The 21060-nt window shown below is 44.7% G+C and overlaps 1 protein-coding gene and 1 pseudogene across 1 annotated transcript in view; both read right to left on the reverse strand.

Annotated features, from left to right (window-relative positions):
* The window catches only part of RSU1 (Ras suppressor protein 1), a 187555-nt gene that overhangs the window by 133326 nt on the left and 33169 nt on the right, over positions 1 to 21060 (reverse strand). Inside the window, exon 4 of the mRNA XM_044229442.1 lies at positions 3595 to 3715. Coding sequence (XP_044085377.1) covers positions 3595 to 3715 — 121 coding nt within the window. The remainder of the gene's footprint in view (positions 1 to 3594; positions 3716 to 21060) is intronic.
* On the reverse strand, positions 13444 to 13613 carry LOC122892746 (annotated as a pseudogene).

Raw genomic sequence — 21060 nt, forward strand, 5'->3', positions numbered from 1 at the left:
GATTATTTAGTTTTTTGGTATCGAGTTTTTTGTTGTGTATATTTTTATTTGGGCCACTTAGTCTAAGGACTCTTCTGTCTATGACACAGGGTTATGTAGGTATAATTCTTTATGCCATTTGAGGACAGAAATATCCTTTATTGAAACTCATGTTAATTCCTCTCCCATTCTCCCAGAGAACGAAGAATCTTTGTTCAAACTTTGACAACCCCATCTATACAGCTATGTAATTAAATACAGAAAGCTTTACACAATCAATACAATACTGAGAGCCAAAAAATGCAAACAGCTCTGAAGATAAGAGGGAACTAAGATATGTTTGGTTTAAAAAAAAGAAGAAACAGAAAACTTTGTAACTCTGTCCTAAGGTGCCTCCAACCCAACCCAACAACACCTGAGCTCATGATGTTCTTTCCACAACCCTCCCTGTCTTTATTTCCATTTCAGCTGCCCATGATACAGCCCAAGGCATCACCCCATGCCATCAGCTACCATCCTGTCAGTTTTACCTCCTAGGCCTTTTTCACATAAAACCCCTCCCCCACCTTCACTGTCACTGCCCTCATTCGCCTAGAACACTCATCTCCAGCACACTTATGGGTCGGTCTCCTGACCTCGAGCCCTACCTACCTCAACCTCCCCTCCACATGACCTTCTGTACAAAAATCCAACCTCTTCTCATAGCTGCTAGTCTGCTGGGAAAACTCCTCCATGGGCAGCAGGACACAATCAAAGCCCCTTTCCTCGGCACACAGGCCCTTCACTAGCCTCTGCCTCCCTGCCGTTCCAGATGTGTATTTACCGCTGTCTCCCAGCTGTGATGTATGTTCCAGAACTCATGACTCTGAGATCAAGGGTAGGAAGCCCTAGGATGCCTGGGTGGCTCAGTGGGTTAGGCATCTGCCTTCAGCTAGGATCATGATCCCAGGATCCTGGGTTCGAGTCCTGCATCAGGCTCCTTGCTCAGACTGGAGCCTGCTTCTCCCTCTGCCCCTCCTACTTGTGCTCTTTCTCTTTCTGACAAATAAAAAAAATCTTAAAAAAAAAAAAAAAAAAGATGGGGCACCTGGGTGGCTCAGTGGGCTAAAGCCTCTGCCTTTGGCTCAGGTCATGATCCTGGGGTCCTGGGATCGAGCCCCACATCAGGCGCTCTGCTCAGCAGGGAGCCGGCTTCCTTCTCTCTGGTACCCAGGACAGTGGCTGACCCACCGCTGGGCGCTCAGGTAGTACTCTGTAACTAAACAGCAGACCTTCATGCGACTTCAGTGGGCCTCCCCCTTCCCTTCCCACTCCCTGCCTCACACTTTACACTCAGCAACACTCAACAGCCTGCAATTCCTGGATCGTGTGATACTCTGAGCTCTGCATCCGGTCTTTCCCACAGGCCGAGAGGCCTTCCCTCTGCTGCTGCATCTGACAAATTTGGTTTCCTGCATCAAGTTTCAGCTCAAATACCGCCCCCTGTAGGAACCCTTCACCTGTGGAGGAACACCCAACCCCTCTCCACAGCCCTGAGACAACCTCGGGTGTGTCCGCGGCCCCTCACAGACTCTGGCTCCTCCAAAGCCCACTCTGCCCCAGACGTAAGGCCAAGGACTGAGATTTTCGCTACTGAGCCCCAACACGAGCAAGGTCCCTGACACAGGCTGCAGTGAAATAGTAAATAAAACGATGATGATGATGGTGCTGGGGATAACAGCCAGCATTTATATGCTGTTTACTACCCAGCAGGTACTACTCCTAACGCCTTACAGATAAATAACTCGTTAAATACATGAATCCGTTAAATACATGAAATTAACGATGAGAATGTAACGAGTTATTTTTTAAGATTTTGTTTGTTGGGGCGCCTGGGTGGCTCAGTGGGTTAAAGCCTCTGCCTTCGGCTCAGGTCATGATCCCAGAGTCCTGGGATCGAGCCCTGCGTCGGGCTCTCTGCTCTGCAGGGAGCCTGCTTTCTCCTCTCTCTCTGCCTGCCTCTCTGCCTACTTGTGGTCTCTGCCTGTCAAATAAATAAATAAAATCTTTAAAAAAAAAGATTTTGTTTGTTTATTTGAGAGAGAGAGAAGAAAGAGAGCCAGCATGAGTGGGGGGAGGGGGGAGGAGCAGAGAAAGAGGGATGAGCAGACCCCCTGCTGAGCAGGAAGCCCAATGCGGGGCTCAATCCCTGGATCCTGGGATCAGGACCTGAGCTGAAGGCAGATGCTTAGCTGACTGAGCCATTCAGGCACCCTAGGAATATATCTAATCTATATGTCTAACAAATACAACTAGTTTTAGCTTCTGGGCTTACACACAAATTAAAACATAGGACTTAATAATTTTCAAAACAAGGTGTAAGCAAAGGATCCTTTCTTTTCTGCTTTACAAGATGGGTGTACAATCTCCATATTTGGAGGGGGGAAAGCCATCTGATTAAAGTGACGCCCCCCACTCTTTTAAGCTCTACTTCCCTCAGACATCAGGAAAAAGAATGCTCATGGATCTTTCCAAGATTATCTCTTAACCAGAGTGAATGTGATGAGTGTCTCATCAAATTCCCTGTGGAAAGAAGGAGCTGGACTAAAAAATCATTCTATGAGTAAGGGTTTTTTTGTTTTGTTTTGTTTTTGTGATTGCTTCCTATTAAATTGATAGACACGTGGCCAGCTTGTATCACCACTGCATGTAAATCACTAGCTAGACCAGAGCATGTAATGGCTATCGGTTGACGGATATCCTGCTTCACACGGCAGATGAAGCATGCGTGGGCAACTGCATCTACGAGCTACAACAGGGAAGCTGGAATCCAGGAGCCCAAGTTCTGGGGACGTCTGCGGTGCCCCATGGAGGGCCGTGGACCCTGGATAACGGGGTTCTCTACCTAGTTCGGTCACGAAGCGCAGGGGCACCAGGAGTGAGTCACTGAAGCTCTCACACGGGGCTTGCCTTCCTCTCCAGGAAGAAAGCAGGATGCCCGCCCTCCCTCCTCAGAATCGTTCGGAGGGTCAAACACTGGCATGAGGACTTTGAAAACTGTAAAGCGACAGACGTTATTATTATTATTCACTGCTGCCTGGTTCGGCCACCTCGGCTGAGTCAAACCTCCTCTCTTCACCTTCGCATAAAGACAGACAGAGGATTATAACCTCTGCGCTATATAAAAGAGCTGTAAAGAATCAATGAGGCATGTTCGGAAGCGGATCCTCCCTGCCTCCAGAGAAGGAAGGCGCTTTTGTAAACGACTTCTACTTAACACGGAGAGAAAGATCAACCAGTTACAACCGCTCTGAACAGTTAATGCTACGCAAATGAGTCCCTTCCTGGTCCATGTTAACTGAAATAAAATTTTGTTGGAAACAAACTATGATTAAAAAAAAAAAACCTCCCTTATGGTACCAACAATTTGGTTTTCAATGACTTCTCTAATAGATATGCACTAACGCAGGCCACTGAAAAGAAGTATTAAAAACAATAAAACTTTTCTTAAAAACCTGCCACACAGAAAAAAGCTGGAGGTCAGTTCCCACTTCGTGACAGCATACCCGCTCCCACCTGCCCCCCCAGCCTGTACCCCCCTTTCCTTCCCTTCCTTCCCCATCCACCCATACTCACCCCAAGTTCAGGTGTTTCAGCTTCTGAAGGCTGCTGATCTGTGTGGGCAGCTCCTCAATCTGGTTATTAAAAAAGTTGAGCACTTCCAAATTCTTCAGCTCTGCTATGTTTGGTGGCACCACTACGGAAACAAAGTTGCTGAGTGTGAATACAGGGCCCCGTGCCTCGCAAGGAGTGCCAGCAACACATTTTGTTTTTCTTTCTCAGGAAAGAGAGATGGAACTTGAATATGACCATCTGATTCACATATACAAGTCTTATTTTTTTGTGGGTTTTTCTTAGGTTAGTAACTCAGTAGAGTAGAAATGGAAATGTTCCCTCAAAGGGCAAAAGAGAATTTGAGAGTGCCATAAACAGCCCGTAAGGGAGTGTTCCCAAGCACAAATGCTTGTATTATTGTCATACAATGTCTCATAAGCATGACTGCTTCCTTTGGTTTTTTTTGTTAGGTTGGTTGGTTTTTTGTTGGGTTTTTTTTTCTTTTTTTTTGCACCTCCACCAAAAGAAAGACTGCAAATTCCAGATCCTTCCTGGGTGATGATACATTCGTCAAGCTGTTTCAATAGTCGGATATCTGAAGAGCTGTTCTCTTAACACTGCACTAAATCACAATGTAAGTTCAACATTAAAGGATGAAATATTCAACCTGTCTCGTTTATGATTTTGGCTTCTGGCCTTTACACCTTGATCAATACACATACACACACACACACACACACACACACCTTGATCAATACATACACATACACACACAGAGTTTACATCAGATTAGCAACAGATCAATGCACTGTTATTACACAGAAATATGAAAAACCAACTCAGAAGCATGATATGAATACCAGCATACAGATCAAAGGTTAAAATAAACCAGTGAGGGCCTAAGAGTCTTCTTTCCCTGGAGTATATACTTGCAAATACCGAAGTAAAAGCCAAAGGCATCTTTACCTCAAAAGTACAAACTCTCCATTGATAGCGGAAAGACTCCCAACAGATGATACTTTATGTATCTCAGTCTCTGAGTCGGTCTTCTACAAACATGTGTCATGGGTCATCAGTTTGTCCATGATTCATGTAACGTCTCCCGTTGAGACGACCCAGGCTAGCCACACCGCTGACATGGGCCTTGGGTCCAGCACAAGAAAGTGTCACGTCTTAAGTAATTTACTTCCCATGCCAACGGCACCCTCGGGGGCAAGAAAGGGGGCTCCGGAAGACTGGGAGCCCCTTTGCTTCGAGCCACTACACAGGGATGCATCAGATTCCAAACAGACATCGAAACTATTTCAGGAGGTAGCCACTGCCGGAACTCCAGTGGGGAAGTCCCAGCGGAACAAAAGTAAAGAGGACAGGCGCACTGTTCATTACAGTTCCGAGTCCTCAATTTTAGCTCATAAAATGTCTAAGGCATCGGTGACCTGACTTCTTTTAGAGGAAAGGAGGCTTGGTAAAAAGGCAAGAGAAATGCTTTCGCCGGGGGAAGGGACTGTGAAGAATATGAATCAGTCTGGATCCAGACACTTGGGAGGTGGCAGTGGTCCAGATGGAAAATGAGCAAGGCGTGGATTAGTTACTGAAGTGGCTGGTTGGGGGCTGGAGATAAAAGGACAGGTTTTAATGGGAAAATTGAGGCAGCTGGAAATCACCTCCAGAACCCGTACTCTTAGACACCATCCGGAATGCATATGAGCCCTATCTGTACAATTTGGCCTTAAAAGCACACTGCTAGGTGGGTAGTCAGTAACACGCTCTCCGGCGAATGAACAGTATTCACTATGAGTAAATGAACACCGATTCCTCGTGCCTGCGGTGTCTCTGGATGTTATCTGTTCTCTCCCTAGAAGGCGAAGTGTGTGAGACACAGCTTGACGATGACCACCGGCCCACTCGGGGGGCCTCACCCTCTCCCCCACTTCACCCTCCAGCTCCCACTAAGCTTCTCTCACGGCATTCATCAGATTCCTCTGAAGAGCAATAAGGAAAGTTAGTGTAACCAGGAGAAATGATGATCTCAATCTAGCCACAAACCAAGAATAATGCAGCGAGAATTACTGCCTGCCTTCCCAAAGTTACTTTGCCAATGCAATTAAATGCTGGTCTGAAGGTATCGCCTTTTTGACAGGATGAGAGATTATTTCACTCTCTTTGCTAAATCAGTCCAATTTAAGACCACAAATTATGCTAAATGTGATTTAGGGATTTGTTTTGTGGACACAAACAATAACCCTACATTCAATTTACTCAACCCCTCCCGGCCTTTTGTATGCATGTGAATTTTGTGTTTAAGACTCCATTCAAGCTACAGGGGGCAAATATTACACAGCTCCTACTCTCTCTCCACTACGGAACTCCCCCTACCTGACCACAGTAAATATCAGAAGAAATTAACATTCAGACCTTAGATGGGACAGCATTCACTCTCTCAACCAGTACTGAGAAAATGCTTGTGACGTCTACACGATCCCACTTTTAACACCTAGCATTTCAAGACTTCTGGGATAAGGTAAGAAAGGCAAGCTATTCAAAGTAAGTAACCAAAGAAGGAGTATCAGAGTCGATAAATGGAAACAGGTCTAGTGTCTGAAAAACAAACTAATAATAAAACTGTCCACCAAAACAAACAAATAAATAAATAACCAGTTAGCAAGATGAGGTGTCCAAGAACGGAATTATGTACACACGTGACTTGAACAAATTCAGCTGTTACGGAAAAAATCGGGAGTAGCATGTCCCCAGTCAGAATATTCTGGTGAAAATTTTTCAAAGATCTCCACGTGACGCATTTGTATGAAGTATTTTAAAACATAAGTGAACAGTCAGCCTCAAGATATTCCTTGTTACGCCTTGGCAACATTCCTTTTCATCAATCTGTCCAGTCTGTCACCGTGACCCCAGCCGCACACACCCACACGGTCTGCACACCACCAGGGGCTGAGCTCACAAGGGAAACGGCGGTGGCGTCACGTGTGACCCCAGCAGTCCGGACCCTTTCAAAGTCCTCTCCCACTGGCTTTAGCAGCCTCTGATTCTCAAAAAGAGCTGGATGACGAAAATCAATGATACAGATTTAAATAATGCAACAAAAGGGGCCCTCAATTAGGAAGCTCAGTCATGTAGAACTTGGCTTATGACAGAGAATTTAGGATCATTTTCTGTCAAAAACGACCGCTTTAATTTTGAGACTCCAGTTGCTGCAGCTGAGAAAAAGGTCCCCAGTCACTCTCAGGTGTCCCCTGGCTCCTAAATGCCTCCTTCTGTGCCCATCGCAGGATCACATGACCGCTGGAAGCCCTCTGGGTCCAGAGCAGAGGGGACAGAGATGGGGTCCTGCCACCCCAGGAGCTATGGCCACAGACCAGTCTCACGTTATCTTCCGGCAGTTACAATGATTCAGACCCTCCTTCCCTTCAAGGCTCCTGAGTCCAGAGCTCGAACGTTATTCCAGTTTCGTGGGAGAAGCATGTGCCACCCAGACTCAGCGGTCAGTCCTTGCGGTCTGGGGGCAGTCCCACAACAAGAAGCCCAAGTCCCTGGGCGGGCTCACGAGTCTGGGCCAGAAGGGGACTCGGCTAACCTCCTATACTGACACCTGCTGGAAAGCAGCTCTGTCTGGCGGGAAGCCTCAGCACACACACACAGGACACGCCGGAGAGACCGGAGCCTCCGACCCTGAGAGACAGCAGACCCCATACCCAGCAACATCGCCTGCCTCCCCCAGAAGGAAAACCTCAATAACTGATTGTTTCAGCAACGGAACCCTCCCTTTAGAAGCATCTGGTTCTAGGATATAAAATTTGCAACTCCACAACCAAGGACTTATTTTTAAAAACCTCTTAGTTTATGCACACAACAGTAAGTAGCAGGGTATGCTCTGGGGCTGCGCAGTCCGACGTGCAGTCACCATGGAATACCGCATGGGGACTCCTCAAAAAATTAAAACTAGAACTACCGTATGTCCCAGCTATGCCACCTCTGGGTACAGATGAAAAGGAAACGAAATCACTGCTCCAAGAAGTACCAGTAGCCATGTTCACTGCAGCATTAGTCACAACAGGCGAGACGCAGAAGCAGTGTTAAGTGTCCCCCAAAAGATGGAAAAGAATGGGGTCTTTGTACCCACAGTGGACTACTACTCAGCCATAAAAAGGAAACCCTATTTGCAACAACACAGATGGGGCTTGAAGGTAATAAGCTAATTGAAGTCAGACAAAAAAAGACAAAACCTGTATAATCTTATTTATGTGGAAGCTTAAAACACACACACACACACACACTCTCACAGGAAAAGAGATCAGATTTATGATTACCAGAGGGAGAGGATGAGGGGGTGAAGGAACTAGATGAAACAGTTAAGACAGGAAAGAAAAAGGAAGTAAATTTAAATCTAAATTAGCTGAAATTAAGTAGAATTTGTAATTCAGTTTCTTGGTCACATAAGCCGCATTTCAAGTGGTTAGTGGCTACCACACTGGACGGCACAGATAGAGATCATTCTCTCCACTGCAGAAAGTTCTAGATAGTGGTGCTCTATCACTAACAGCACAAACTTTCGAGTACATCCGAACTACTGGAAGGCTTTTTAAAACACAGCTGGCAGGGGAGGGGGCACATGCCTCAGAGTTTCTGATTCAGTAGGTTTGGGATGGGGCCTGAGCTTCTGCATTTCCAAGCTCTCAGGGGACGTGGACACTGCTGGTCCAGAGACCACTGTGGTGCAGAAAACTTAATTTATTGGTGACATCAAAATCATTAATCCAGTATATATGTCCCATATCCCCACACAATAATGCTGAGTAAGACTATCCAAATTAAGACTTCCCTATCACCTCAGTAAGTTGAGACTTGGGGTTCATGAAAAGTGGCAAAAAAAAAAAAAAAAAAAAAAAGGAACTCTAAATGGCGGATCCACCCAGCCTGGAGGCTGTAATCCAGCCATTTCCAGTCACCTTCTGCATCCCCACGCAGCTGGCATCCATCTTTTCAGTTCAGATGAACAAACGAACACTACAGGTCACACTGTCCCTGGGCACAGGTGGACTGGCCAGAGACACACAGACCCAGGCCCAAGAGGTGGGAATTCTTGGTTATGGTTCCAACTAATGTGGTCAGTTTGAGCTCCTCCAGGCAGCTCATCAGTACATAAGCTCCCTCGACACATAAACCGTAAATACTAATGAAATCTCTAACGTGAAGAAAGAGAAAATTTTCAGATTTCACTTTCGAGATGGAACAGCCCTCCATGGGACCAGATGAAGCGGCACCAGGAGTAACTAAGCATATCTGCTCACAGGACCTCACCAGAACAACAAAGAGCTTATCTACCTGCACTGCAAAAGCCCAGTGTCAGCTTTTACTGGTAGGCTGTGCATTGGATGGACAATGGTTCATCACTTGGTTCCGTTATACCCACCCAGATCTTTCCTTTTTTTTATTTTTTTAAAGATTTTATTTATTTATTTGACAGAGAGAAACACACAGTAAGAGAGGGAACACAAGCAGGGGGAGTGGGAGGGGGGAAAACAGGCTTCCTGCCAAGCAGGGAGCCCGATGTGGGGCTGGATCCCAGGAACCCGGGATCATGACCTGAGAGCCGAAAGCAGCTGCTTAACCAACTGAGCCTCCCAGGCGCCGCTCTCCACCCAGATCTTTACCGTGAAATCACTGCAGAATAGAACGACGAGCAAGGTTCAAGGAGAAAAAAAAAAATCCTGAATTCCCTAGTTCATCAGAATTGAGTCACTTAGCAACAACTTCATCAGACCAAGCTGGTTCCACGAAGAGATGCCCCTTGCTAACTAACCCTGTAGCTGTCACAGCACCGAGAAGTGAACGGAGAATGCTGGGGGGCCCTGACCGCACAGAGAGACCAGCTGGGATGCTGCCGATCCGGGGACTTCTCAAGCACAAGCATCTCCTGGCCCTGGAGGCCAAGAAACAGAATCGCGAAGAGTGACGGGCTCTGGGAGCAGCAGGCTCCCTGCAGAACATAAGGCCTGGCGCTCGGCAGCGTGCAGCCTACGGGAAGGCCGGCGGGTCACGCGTTGGTCTTTGGAGCCATATGGTTAGCACCGACAGCCGGGTCCTCTACAGCTACAAAAGGCCAGTAAGAGACCAGGCTCCACGTTCCACCCACGGCTGCCGGGAAGCCAGAAGCTGCTCGGAACACATGTAGGTCTTCCTCATAAGCACAGGCACGAAATCCGGAGTTGGGAACCCTACCCACCACCTCCACCAAACTTCTGCGTAGTCAGAACTACGCTGTGCCTGTCTTTGCAGAAGCTCCCAGGCTGGTTTTTGTTTTTGGTTTTGTTTTTTTTTCTTTTCTTTTCTTTTTTTTCTTTTAATCTGAAGATTACTGCGAAGGAGAGGTGCCAGGCCAGGACAGGAACACCAAGAGGATGCTGCCTGCAGGCCTCTTTGGAAAACTGACTACATGGTTCAGCCACTGCCTCCATCATGGGAAACCAGAGAGGGACTGAAAACAGCCCCAAGTGTCCAAAGAAGAAGACTCAGAGAGGGTACCTAACGGGAACCACTGCCCACGAGGGTGAAGAACAGCACGTGGCCCAGCGGTGGGCACACTCCCCGCCCCGCAATAGGTGAAAAGCTCTAATCTCGTGCCCATTGGCAGACACACCTCAGTGCTACTGACCCTGTGCACAAGACACAGGAAGACACCGCCACATGGGATAAGGTAAAGCAAAAACATCAGATAGCACTGTCTCCCCAAACCTGGCGTTCTTGTATTAAGAACAGGAGACTTGATTGCTGTACCAAATGAAAACGCTCGGTCAGATTTCTGCATGCTTCTGCTGCTTTCTAAAATTTCTTAAACAGGAAAGGATAAGGGATGGTAGATCGTTCAAAGAGGCCAGTTATTAGATCCCGAAGATACAGTGCTACAATAGAGCTACTAGAAAAAGTATGAAAACCACGAGAATACATCAAATAGTGGTGAAAGCAAACATTTCTTTGCCCCAGTACTGGATGAATACGATACTGGATAACAACTGTCCCCCTGTGCCCTGAATGAGGCAAGGTGGGAAGAAGCCAAAAGAACAGAAGCGAAATATGAATTTGGGGCATTCCTGGGTCAAAGTAGAAGGACAGCCCCTTTAACACTCAATTAGACAAGCTGGAGATATTAGTCCATTCCTACCACAGAGGTGATGTCTAGACTCCTTATACAGAAGTCAATTCTTTCAGCAAATTAGTAATCATAGTCTTGAATGCCAGTTTAATGATTACCTGTAAAGAAGAATCTCTTTAGTCTCGCATACAAATAATTATGCGCTTCAGAATTTTATATGCAAAAAAGGTCATTTGTATTTATAGTGATTAATGACTTTTGTTTTCTGGCCCCAAAACGCAAGGTGGGTAATGAACTAATTATATCTTAGCCCAAGAATGTGAAGTTCACAAGTATACTAATGATAACTAGGCTTTACAGATTTTATGGGATTTTCCCCAAAGCAGCCATTAAAAGAGTGAATTACAGTAGTTACGGTTATTTAAAAACATAAAGTTTATGAAACAGTAAAGCTGATTCTCATTTAAAAGGATCTATATGTTCCTCACGGTAAAAATTAAATACCAAAATATCTAAACATCTACCAACAAAGGCCAACATTCCCCAACTCATTATTAGCTTTATAAATGACAACAGTAATGCTACATTCAGTTAAACAGCAGTATTTACTAAGCACCCACACCTCGAGGTACATACTTCTTGTATCTCATGTATCTCATCATGGGCCTCCTTAAGAGTCTGCAGCTAAAGTAACTTTACTAACCAAAAATATCCTGACTCAATTCACTGAAAAAGTAGCAAAGGGAAAAAAAAAAAAAAAAAGTAAAGATCCTACTCTTTCAGCAACAATGAGAATAATCAATTCCACAAAAAAATCAGGGAAAAAAGTTACAAGCAAGCATTAAGGCAGCTTTTACAGTATAAAGTCAAACATGCAAAAATATATGTCCCTGGGCTATAAAAAATGGGTACGCGAGGCCAAACAAATCTCCTAAAAAGCTGACAAGCATGGATTTCTACCCCTCTGAGGATGCGGAATTTACCTGATTTCTGCATCTTTTATTAACAGCCCAGAGACAACCAAAGAATGAGCCATGCAATCTTGAACCCTGAATTTTTGCAGGAAAGTACCTGTGAAACCATACTCCAGCACCAACGCTCGACGTGGGCAGCCCAGCAGTATGTCAGTAACCAGCCTGACCCAGGGAGCTGGGTCAGAGAAGCAGCAGTAAGAGGAAAGGCAGTGGCATTTAACCGTCTGGGAAGAAGTGACATTGAGTGAAGGGCAAGCAAAGGGCAGAGGCTTCTCTGGGAAAAATGCCTAAGAAGTTTCGAGACACAGCAAGAAGGAAGAGGAGAACATGAAAAACAAAAACCACTTCACTCATAGCAGAATGCAGACTCAGAGTTCTAGAAAGTCCTATCCAGGCTCTTAAATATCATTATAATGTATTAAACACACACATACTCAATCTTCAATTATGAACATGAAGAGGGAGACAGCAGACAAGGAAAATTCACACACACACACACACACACACACAACATGCTTTGCCCAGAGCTCACATCTTCTTCCACAATTAAGAATGACCGCAGTACGCGACCACAATGGGTTCTCTTCTTTCCTCATGTATTTTAATGCTGAGGACAGGAGTAATTATATGAGGAAGAAAGGGAGCAGGGGTAAATGCCCAGGGCCAGAAAAATCCACAGGATCCACACAGGGCTTTGTAAACACCCCTCTGATAATCTGCCTTTTAACCTTTGGAATTCTCCCTGCCTTTTTTTTTTTTTTTTTTTTTTTTGAGCACATAAAGAGCCACGGCCTTGCTTCCCCCACTAAGCTCCTAGATTTATGTGGGTGGGATATGTAAACTATACACATACCTCCTTGGCAAGACAGACGGGCGATGGTGAGCACAGACACTTAGGATGCCCTGTAAAGCCCCCAGCTTCCAGCTCTAGTTACTTGACCACTTCAGGCCTGTAGCTTCTACTGGATATAGAGGACGGCGTCAATAAATGCCCTTCCTTCCACGCTCAAGTCATCACATATGTGAAGTTGGCCCTTCAGAGGCTAATAAACTCTGCACAACCTTAATACTTTATTTTCCACATAGTGCAGGTGGTGGGACAGACAGGCTTTGTAGGGGAAAGAGGAGAATCCATCTCAACTTTTTGAAGGATGAGCAAGATCTGAAGAGGGGCAGGGACTGCAGGTAAGAATCAGGGGCTGGGGCGCCTGGCTGGCTCAGTCAGTTAAGCACCTGCCTTTGGCTCAGGTCATGATCCCAGGGTTGAGCCCCACATTGGGCTCCCCGCTCTGCGGGCAGTCCGCTTCTCTCTCTGCCTCTGCCTGCTGCTCTGTCTACTTGTGCTCTCTCTGTATCTGTCAAGTGAATAAATAAAAACCTTTAAAAAAAAATCAGGTGATCAGAGAAGGGTATATATGTACAGGAGGAAAAGGTTAAAGGAAGAGCAAAAAATTAGACAAGAGGGTTCTGACTGAAAACATCTGAAAAGGAAGGGGATGAGTTTGTTAGCTAATGGTAGGTCAATCGCAGAGTGTTTTATCCTATTGAGCTGACTGGCAAACAGAAGAAAAACTGAAATGGGAAAAAGACTCCTCCTAGATGTTATGGAAATTGAGATATGTATATACTGTTAAAATTAATAAAGGGAGACCTGACGCAAACGGATTTGGGAGGCCAGCAGGGGGAGCTCTTATGCTCGACCCCTGGTGGTCAATTGCTGACCCAACAGGAAGAGATGAACCTTGCACAGTGGTACTTTACTATCCCTGCAGGAGGAAGAAAGGCTTACCTCCTCGCCCTGGCAACAGCACAGCCAATCAGAGACAGTCACAACTTAGCCAATGAAAAGCCACCATACTTCCAGCTCCCAGTTTAATCCAAAGGGCTTTTTGTTTAATTAGCAATAATCGCGCCTCGGATAAACCTCATTGGCTACGATACTGCCACTGCGCAAAGCTTGGGCTTTTTGTTTATAACAGCATGCTTCCCCGCCTCCTCCATAGAGGAGCTCTCCCTCTCCTTTGTTCTCTGGACTTGCCTGTGGTTTGGCCACAGCTTGCTTTGTCCCATACTGCAATTCTCTGCTATTCCCAAATAAACCCATTTTTTTCTGGTAAAATCATGAGCAGTTTTATATTTAAGGCTAGCAATACAAATGCATTCCATTCAAGATCCACATTCTTATTTAATAAAATGTTAATTTCAGCAGCTAAAGTAGGTGGAGATTTTGAACCTTTTTTATTTTTATTTTATTTTTTTTATTTGTCAGAGAGAGAGAGGGAGCGAGAGCAAGCACAGACAGAATGGCAGGCAGAGACAGAGGGAGAAGCAGGCTCCCTGCCGAGCAAGGAGCCCGACGTGGGACCCGATCCCAGGACGCTGGGATCATGACCCGAGCCAAAGGCAGCTGCTTAATCAACTGAGCCACCCAGGCATCCCTGAACCTTTTTTAAAAATGAGTGAATTTCACATTGCATCGACAGTCACCTTTTTGAAGTTTCATACAAATCTCCAGCTGACATCTCTAAGAAATAGCACCAGTTTATTCAAACCGCAAATATACTGCTATCTTTCCCCTACTCCGGGGTTTCTGAGTTATATGCACCCCTAAAGAACTCAAGGATAGTTCTCTATAGGATCCACAAAACCTATGTGCATTTTTCTAGGGATAAATGACATAGTTTCATATGTCACCCCATTGACTTCATGGGATGACATAGTTTCACCCCATTAAGAAAGGTTGGTGAGTTAGGAAATGTTAAGAACTTCTCTAAAAGAATGTATGTCCCAAGGAACTGCACCTCTTAGAATACCCTCTCCCACCCTCTTCCACAGTATACCCACGTAGATACGTATGTACACACACACACACACACACACCCCCCACATTATGTAGGAGTAAGAGTCAACAAATGATTTACATATACATTTCTGCTACTAAATCAATTCTGAGACTTGTATAGTAAATAGTAAAAGAAACACTTTTCAAGATCAGCCTTCCTTAGAGGCTAATTATGACTTGGAAAGGGACAGGTTCAAACTGGCTGCAGATCATTTTCTCTACAGCCTGCCACCATTCTGAAATTCTCATAACTAAAGTCATTCCATTTAAAAATATACTGTGGCAGCGCCTGTGTGGCTCAGTAGGTTAAGCGTCGGACTCTTGATTTTCAGCTCACGTCATGATCTCAGAGTCGTGGGATGAAGCCCTGCATCTGACTCCATACTGGGAAAGGCATCTGCTTAAGATTCTTTCTCTCCCTCTTCCCCTATCCCTCCCTCCCCCACCTCTCTCCCAGTCTCTAAATAAAAACAGTGATGATAATAATAATGAATAAATAAATAATACTGTGGAAGAATTAATACACTACAGTTTAGCTTCCACTTAGCACAGACTCCAAGAACAGAGATTCTAGAATAGGTACATTTTGGTTGGTAGCGCTGGACCCGTGGGCTAGAGTCTCAGCTAAGGACACAATACCATCAAGAGACAGCTTCTGGGGCTCCTGGGTGGCTCAGTGGGTTAAAGCCTCTGCCTTCGGCTCAGGTCACGATCCCAGGGTCCTGGGATCAAGCCCACATCTGCCTCTCTGCTCAGCAGGGAGCCTGCTTCCCTTCCTCTCTCTGCCTGCCTCTCTGCCTACTTGTGATCTCTGTCTGTCAAATAAATAAATAAATAAATAAATGATCTTAAAAAAAAAAAAAAAAAGAAAGAAAGAAAGAGAGAGAGAGAGAGAGACAGCTTCTCCAACTTCACCCATTGACCGTGGACTCGGTTCCAGACTATGGGGTCAACAGATTCTTCCACAAGATGACATAGCAAGTTTACTTACTAAAACCAAAACAACGAACTCCCAACTGCGGGTACATTTTTTTTTATGGTAACCTAACCACTGGTATCATCTGATAGATGCTGTTGAATTAATAGCTGCCAGACTCAAAAATACTATGTATATAGTTTTTCAAATCCAATCTTTCAAATGGTGGCATAGTAACAAACTGATAAATGTGCACTAATTAAAAAAATAAGCTATTGATCAAAGCCTCTGTATTATAAATACATTTACACTCTTTTAAAATGCAAACAGCAAGTTGTTTTGACATTGTCACAAGATAAATTCATGACACAGAGACGATTTATTTTGCATATTTCCCCTCAGTTTAATTTCATACAAGCCATGCACAGGAACTTCTGCATAAGGCATGACAAATAATCTATGAAAGAAGAACTGGAGACTTCAGAACAGAAAGGTGCTGAACACTGGTGAAGGTCATTCTCATGAGTTGGAACAGTTTCTTTTTCTCACACATCTCAGCAATCTGTGAGCTCTGTAGAAAGGGGTTTAATTTATCATGCTTTTTAAAAAACTGCTTAATTTTCTTCATTATAATTGGATCTGCATATTTGAGGGATATCATATTCCATGTGCAACACGCTCCTTAACTCATTTATAATAACATTTATGGTAAATATCCTATGGAGATATATACATCTACATAAAACTTTAAAACCTTGTATTAACTTCTATATATTTAGAACATTATCTTTGATAAATTATTGAAATCACCAATAAAGAAAATCCTAGCATTTCTTGTTCCCTGTAATTTCGAATTCATACATGAGCTATAACTAATGAGAAATAGTCTGTTAAAAAAAATAAAACACGTTTTCCCATAAACCTTGGGTTTACTGCCTGACTAGCCATTTCCGATGCATTAAATGACAAGATACAGTCGCATTAAGGCCTCAAACTGCAGGCAAAACTCCTAAAACCTCAAGAAAAGGTTTTATAGAACAGTTCAAAGTTCAAAGTATAAAACGGAACAATGACACCCAGACACCCACACTTATGAAAGGTTTACACAGAGCAGGCTGTGCAACGTTCACACAGAGCGATATGATATCCTTCATATTTTTTGCACAAAATGATGAATGCTTAATCCTAAAATGCATGGGTCACAAAATGAAAAACACGACTATCATCTTCAAGGTGCTAACAATCTCTGTATGTGGGTTTGGCTGTAAAACTAAAATCGTTTTTAAAATTAAGAAACGCTTCACATTAAAAAATTATGCTCAGAAACTGTTTTGCCCACCAACTCAGAGTGTAATTCATTTCATAAGGCAGAGTATCCTTCCCCCCACAGTGACGTTTAGTGGAAGAATCCATATAAGACCTCACACAATTTCCCTGAGTTTTACATGGTTATTTTTTTAATTAAAATCTGGTTACACGCATACTTATTTTCAGCTTTCTTCCACAGGAATAAAATCTTACATATCCCCAATACAAAATACTACAGAGGGCAATAAAATTCTTCCAGTGTAAAGAAATAAACTTCCTAACTTGAGAAAGAAGTAGCAATACACTAATAACTGGCATGTGAGACAGAATGATAATTCTAGGAGCAAAAGAGAAAAACACTATATACCCTTATAGAGGGATATACCTTCATCATGGCACACTGCACAACGTAAATAGCAACAGCAACATATCCTACTGGACAGAGCAGAATAGCTTGCAAAAAATTTAATCTGATAACACAAATTTGGTTTTTCATCTCTTAGCCAAAAGACCCAGGGAAAAAAAAATACGTATCTCAACAGTGACCTCCAGTGGACAAGCCTTAAAATGACAGTCTTAAAATGAAAGTCTCAAAGACTGAAAACAAGTAGGAAAACATTTACAAAGCCCAACACTCCCAAACCACCATAAAAACCAGGTATGAGCTTATGGGGCCAACTGAAAAGACTCAGCAAACACTGCCTTAAAAGGCAGAGTAATCAAAGACAAGCATTTGAGCAGGGGGCAGACACACAGGAAAAGAGTCTTTGAAAGCACTGTTACGTTCCTGTCTTTCAAAACACTGAGAGCAAGCAAGGCCCTGGGCAGGTCATCTCTGTCTGGCTCTGACTTATCCCAACTCATCACCCGCCAATCCATTAATCAACCTGTATTAACTGAGGGCCAAGGTGATGTTCAACATGCTCTTGGTACTTTCGGAGGTGTGGGATACAGAAGCGCTTCAGCCAGGGCTCCTGAGCTCCAGGACATTATAATGCAATTAATTGCATGAAGAAAACAGTAAATAATTGGGATCTTAAATATATAAATCTAGCTTGAAGTAGAGTAACAGGTGCAGAAGCTGTCACAGCTCTAAGAACGAAAGAAGGGTTTATGGAGAAGTGACGCTCAGCCGAGCCATCAGGGTCTCTGGGCGGAAGGAGCATCTGTGCATCATCCTGACACGAGCTGTCCCCATCTGTGGGTGCTGAAATGTACCCGAGGGGTGCCATCCCAGTCCATCACCCTCTCTATGAAAGGGTCTCCGTGACGAAGAACAAGACATGGACATCCATTCCCAGGACACAGGGTAATGTTTCTTTGGAGCACTTGGTCTGGCATGTGTGACATGAGCCCCTGAGTAGGAAACAGAAGCGTGTTGTGGCCGCATCTACTCAAGCCGCTATACCAGTTAATCCCAAGAACGTTAAGTCCAGTTTCTCCAAAGATGGCTTCATCTCAGGCCAGCTGTTTCCTCCCATGACCTCCCTGCCATCTACTGCTCCCTTCTATCAATCATTATTGCTTTCTGTAGACATTTCCAGAGAACCACTAGGTGCTCAGTGATAGGTGTTAAGGAAAAAGAAGAAATAAAAGGTCCCCACTTTCAAGAAAGCTTAAGATCTGGAAAAAGTGAGTCAACAAAGCAGCAGGAGGACAAGGACATGCTGCACTGGTCTTACGGGTCTATGAACAATAGGAGTTTGGGGAAGAACCATTTCCCATTGGCCAGAGCAGCCAGGGGAGCCTGGAGCACAGGAGGAGGCGGGGAGGTGGCATGGGTGGAAGGGAGGAGGCAAGGGAGTACAGGTGCAGAGGCAGGGCTGGCCATGAGGAGAGGGACTGACCAATCTTTCCGCAGCATCTGGGGAGGGGGTGCTGGAGGAGCGGGGGCAGATGGGGCAGGTTCTGCTGGTCAGGCAAACTGCAGGGCGAATGGTGTTTCGGAGGGGACAGCCTGGTGGAAGAACCCCATCTTCACTCTGAAAACACCCCTCCTGGGCCAGAGAACATCTCGGCTAGCTTGCCAGCTAGCACCTACCCAGCTGGAGCAGAAGGGAAGAAGGAAAAGACTGGCCTGCTGCTCTGCCTTCCCTCTAAATACATCTGGGAGAGGCACGCGTCCATGCATCCAGGAAAGCTGTTCCAGGCTGAGCGATCCCCCACCCGGTCCTCAACCAAGCCCATCCACACAGCCCCCATCCCCACCCCACCCCCGTTTAAATGTAAACAGTGCTGCTGTATTAACGATGAACCCCTAACTGGCTTGACAAACTGGAAATATTTTTCATTAATTCAAATATAGAAAGCTTTAAGGATTTCTGTTCACAGAATCTTGGGGGAATTGAAGGATCGCCGGGCCACGTCTGGCTTTGTGTGGCCTCCCTCGTGCTACGGTGAGAGGACCTGTTCACGTCCAAACCACCTGCAGGGGAAGGAAGCCCACTTGCTGCCCCCAGGACCGGGATGGCTCAGCAGATCCCAACTCCGTTGTCCCCAAATCAAGGTCCCAGTTTGAGCAGGCTAGCCATTCATTTCTTGAGCACACCAGCGGAAATGTCAAACAACAGCGTAATTGGCAGACTAAGAGAAAAACACAAGTACTTTCTGCAAGACAAAAGAAGGGCTGAGGGGTTTAACTTCTGAGTGCCACTGGTTTTAATGCAGCATTGTCAGCCAGACCCTATTAAAAACCACAGAAAGTGAAAGACACTGATTACCATACAAAGTGACAGGAGGGTGTGCTCAGCCACTTGCGTTTAATGCATATTTATATTTCCATCAAATGGACATATTTACTATAAATACTTGAAAAACCATAGCGAAGTCATTCATTTAAATGCCAGAAAAATAGTAAAAGATGCTAATTTGACCTTAGTGGAACAGATCGAGTGTCACTGACACGACTCACAATGGCTTGAAACAGAATTTACCAAGACGATTAATTAGAGTTTACTGGATTAGGTCAAGAATGTCTCAAATGGAAAAAGAAAAAAGGGAAAAAAAAAAAACAGGAAGGAAGAAATTTGAAGTCTGAATCCATTCGCAGCCAACCTCTTTAGGAGCAGACGTAATTTAACTCCGTTTTCGTGCCTCTCTAAATTCATCTTGTACTCTGTGGCTGCAGAAAGAAACGGATCCACTGAGCCCTGAGATTTCTATCCTTGTGGTCACGTAAAGAGAAATAAACGACTACTGAAAAAGTGGAAGGTTTTGTTTTTTAAAAAAGAACAGATCAATTAATGATATAATAGGAACGGAGCATGTCCTGCTTCCTGTTTAAATGTACACTTTTTTCGCTCTGCTGATGATGCAAATCTAACCACAGGAAGCTTGGCAATTAAATATTTGTATGAACTGTGCAACAGCTTCGGGGACTTCTGCTCCCAAAATTCTGGGGAATTCAGGGATCGTGCTGTCCCCCTTTCAGAACAAACTGCAAACGCCCTGTGAGCTGGGATAAGGTATGAGTGGACAAAAGGATCCTTTGCTGTGAAAACCAGGAAACTGGCAGCATATTACCTGTTACAAAAATGATGTCATGTGACGCGGAGCCCTCACTCTCAGCTTCTTCCCTTTTTTTTTTTTTTTTTTTAAAGATTTTATTTATTTATTTGACAGACAGAGATCACAAGTAGGCAGAGAGGCAGGCAGAGAGAGAGGAGGGGGGAAGCAGGCTCCCTGCTGAGCAGAGAGCCCGATGCGGGGCTCGATCTCAGGACCCTGAGATCATGACCTGAGCCAAAGGCAGAGGCTTTAACCCCCTGAGCCACCCAGGCACCCCCACTCTTGGCTTCTTGACCATCATTACTCAAACACGAGGAGCACGCCCCTCTGCCTTGGCCTTACCGATAGGTGTTATTTGCTAAAAATGAACTAAATCTGCCTGTTTTCGGCACACGAGGGGCCCTAACCACCATCTTAATTCTCAGTAATCAGTAGCTCTGTGACATAGCCTTGAGCTGTACATAATGCATATATACACATAAATTCACACGGCAAATCCCTCAACGTGCCATGCAGCTCCGTTTCATGGGACTCAAGCGCCCTAACAAATTCTTGCCACATGATTAGAAAATCATTCAAGTCTGCAGGAAATATGGCAAGCACAAAGAAGTGACAGTCAATTAGGAATGAGAAAGGAGAGTGGCTCCCTGTCAGTAAAATCTTTAAAGTCCCTGCTCTAAGGATAAAATGGCCCATTATCACTCATATGAGATATTTTCACAAAAATAACTCTCTGTTCTCCTGTAGGTGAACCAAGCCATGACACCACCCAGGCCCCAGAGAATTCTTCTTGGGAACCAGACTCAAAAATGTGAAAAATGCCGATGCCAAT

The sequence above is a fragment of the Neovison vison genome, chromosome 12, assembly GCF_020171115.1.
Source record: "Neovison vison isolate M4711 chromosome 12, ASM_NN_V1, whole genome shotgun sequence".
Classification (NCBI taxonomy): domain Eukaryota; kingdom Metazoa; phylum Chordata; class Mammalia; order Carnivora; family Mustelidae; genus Neogale; species Neogale vison.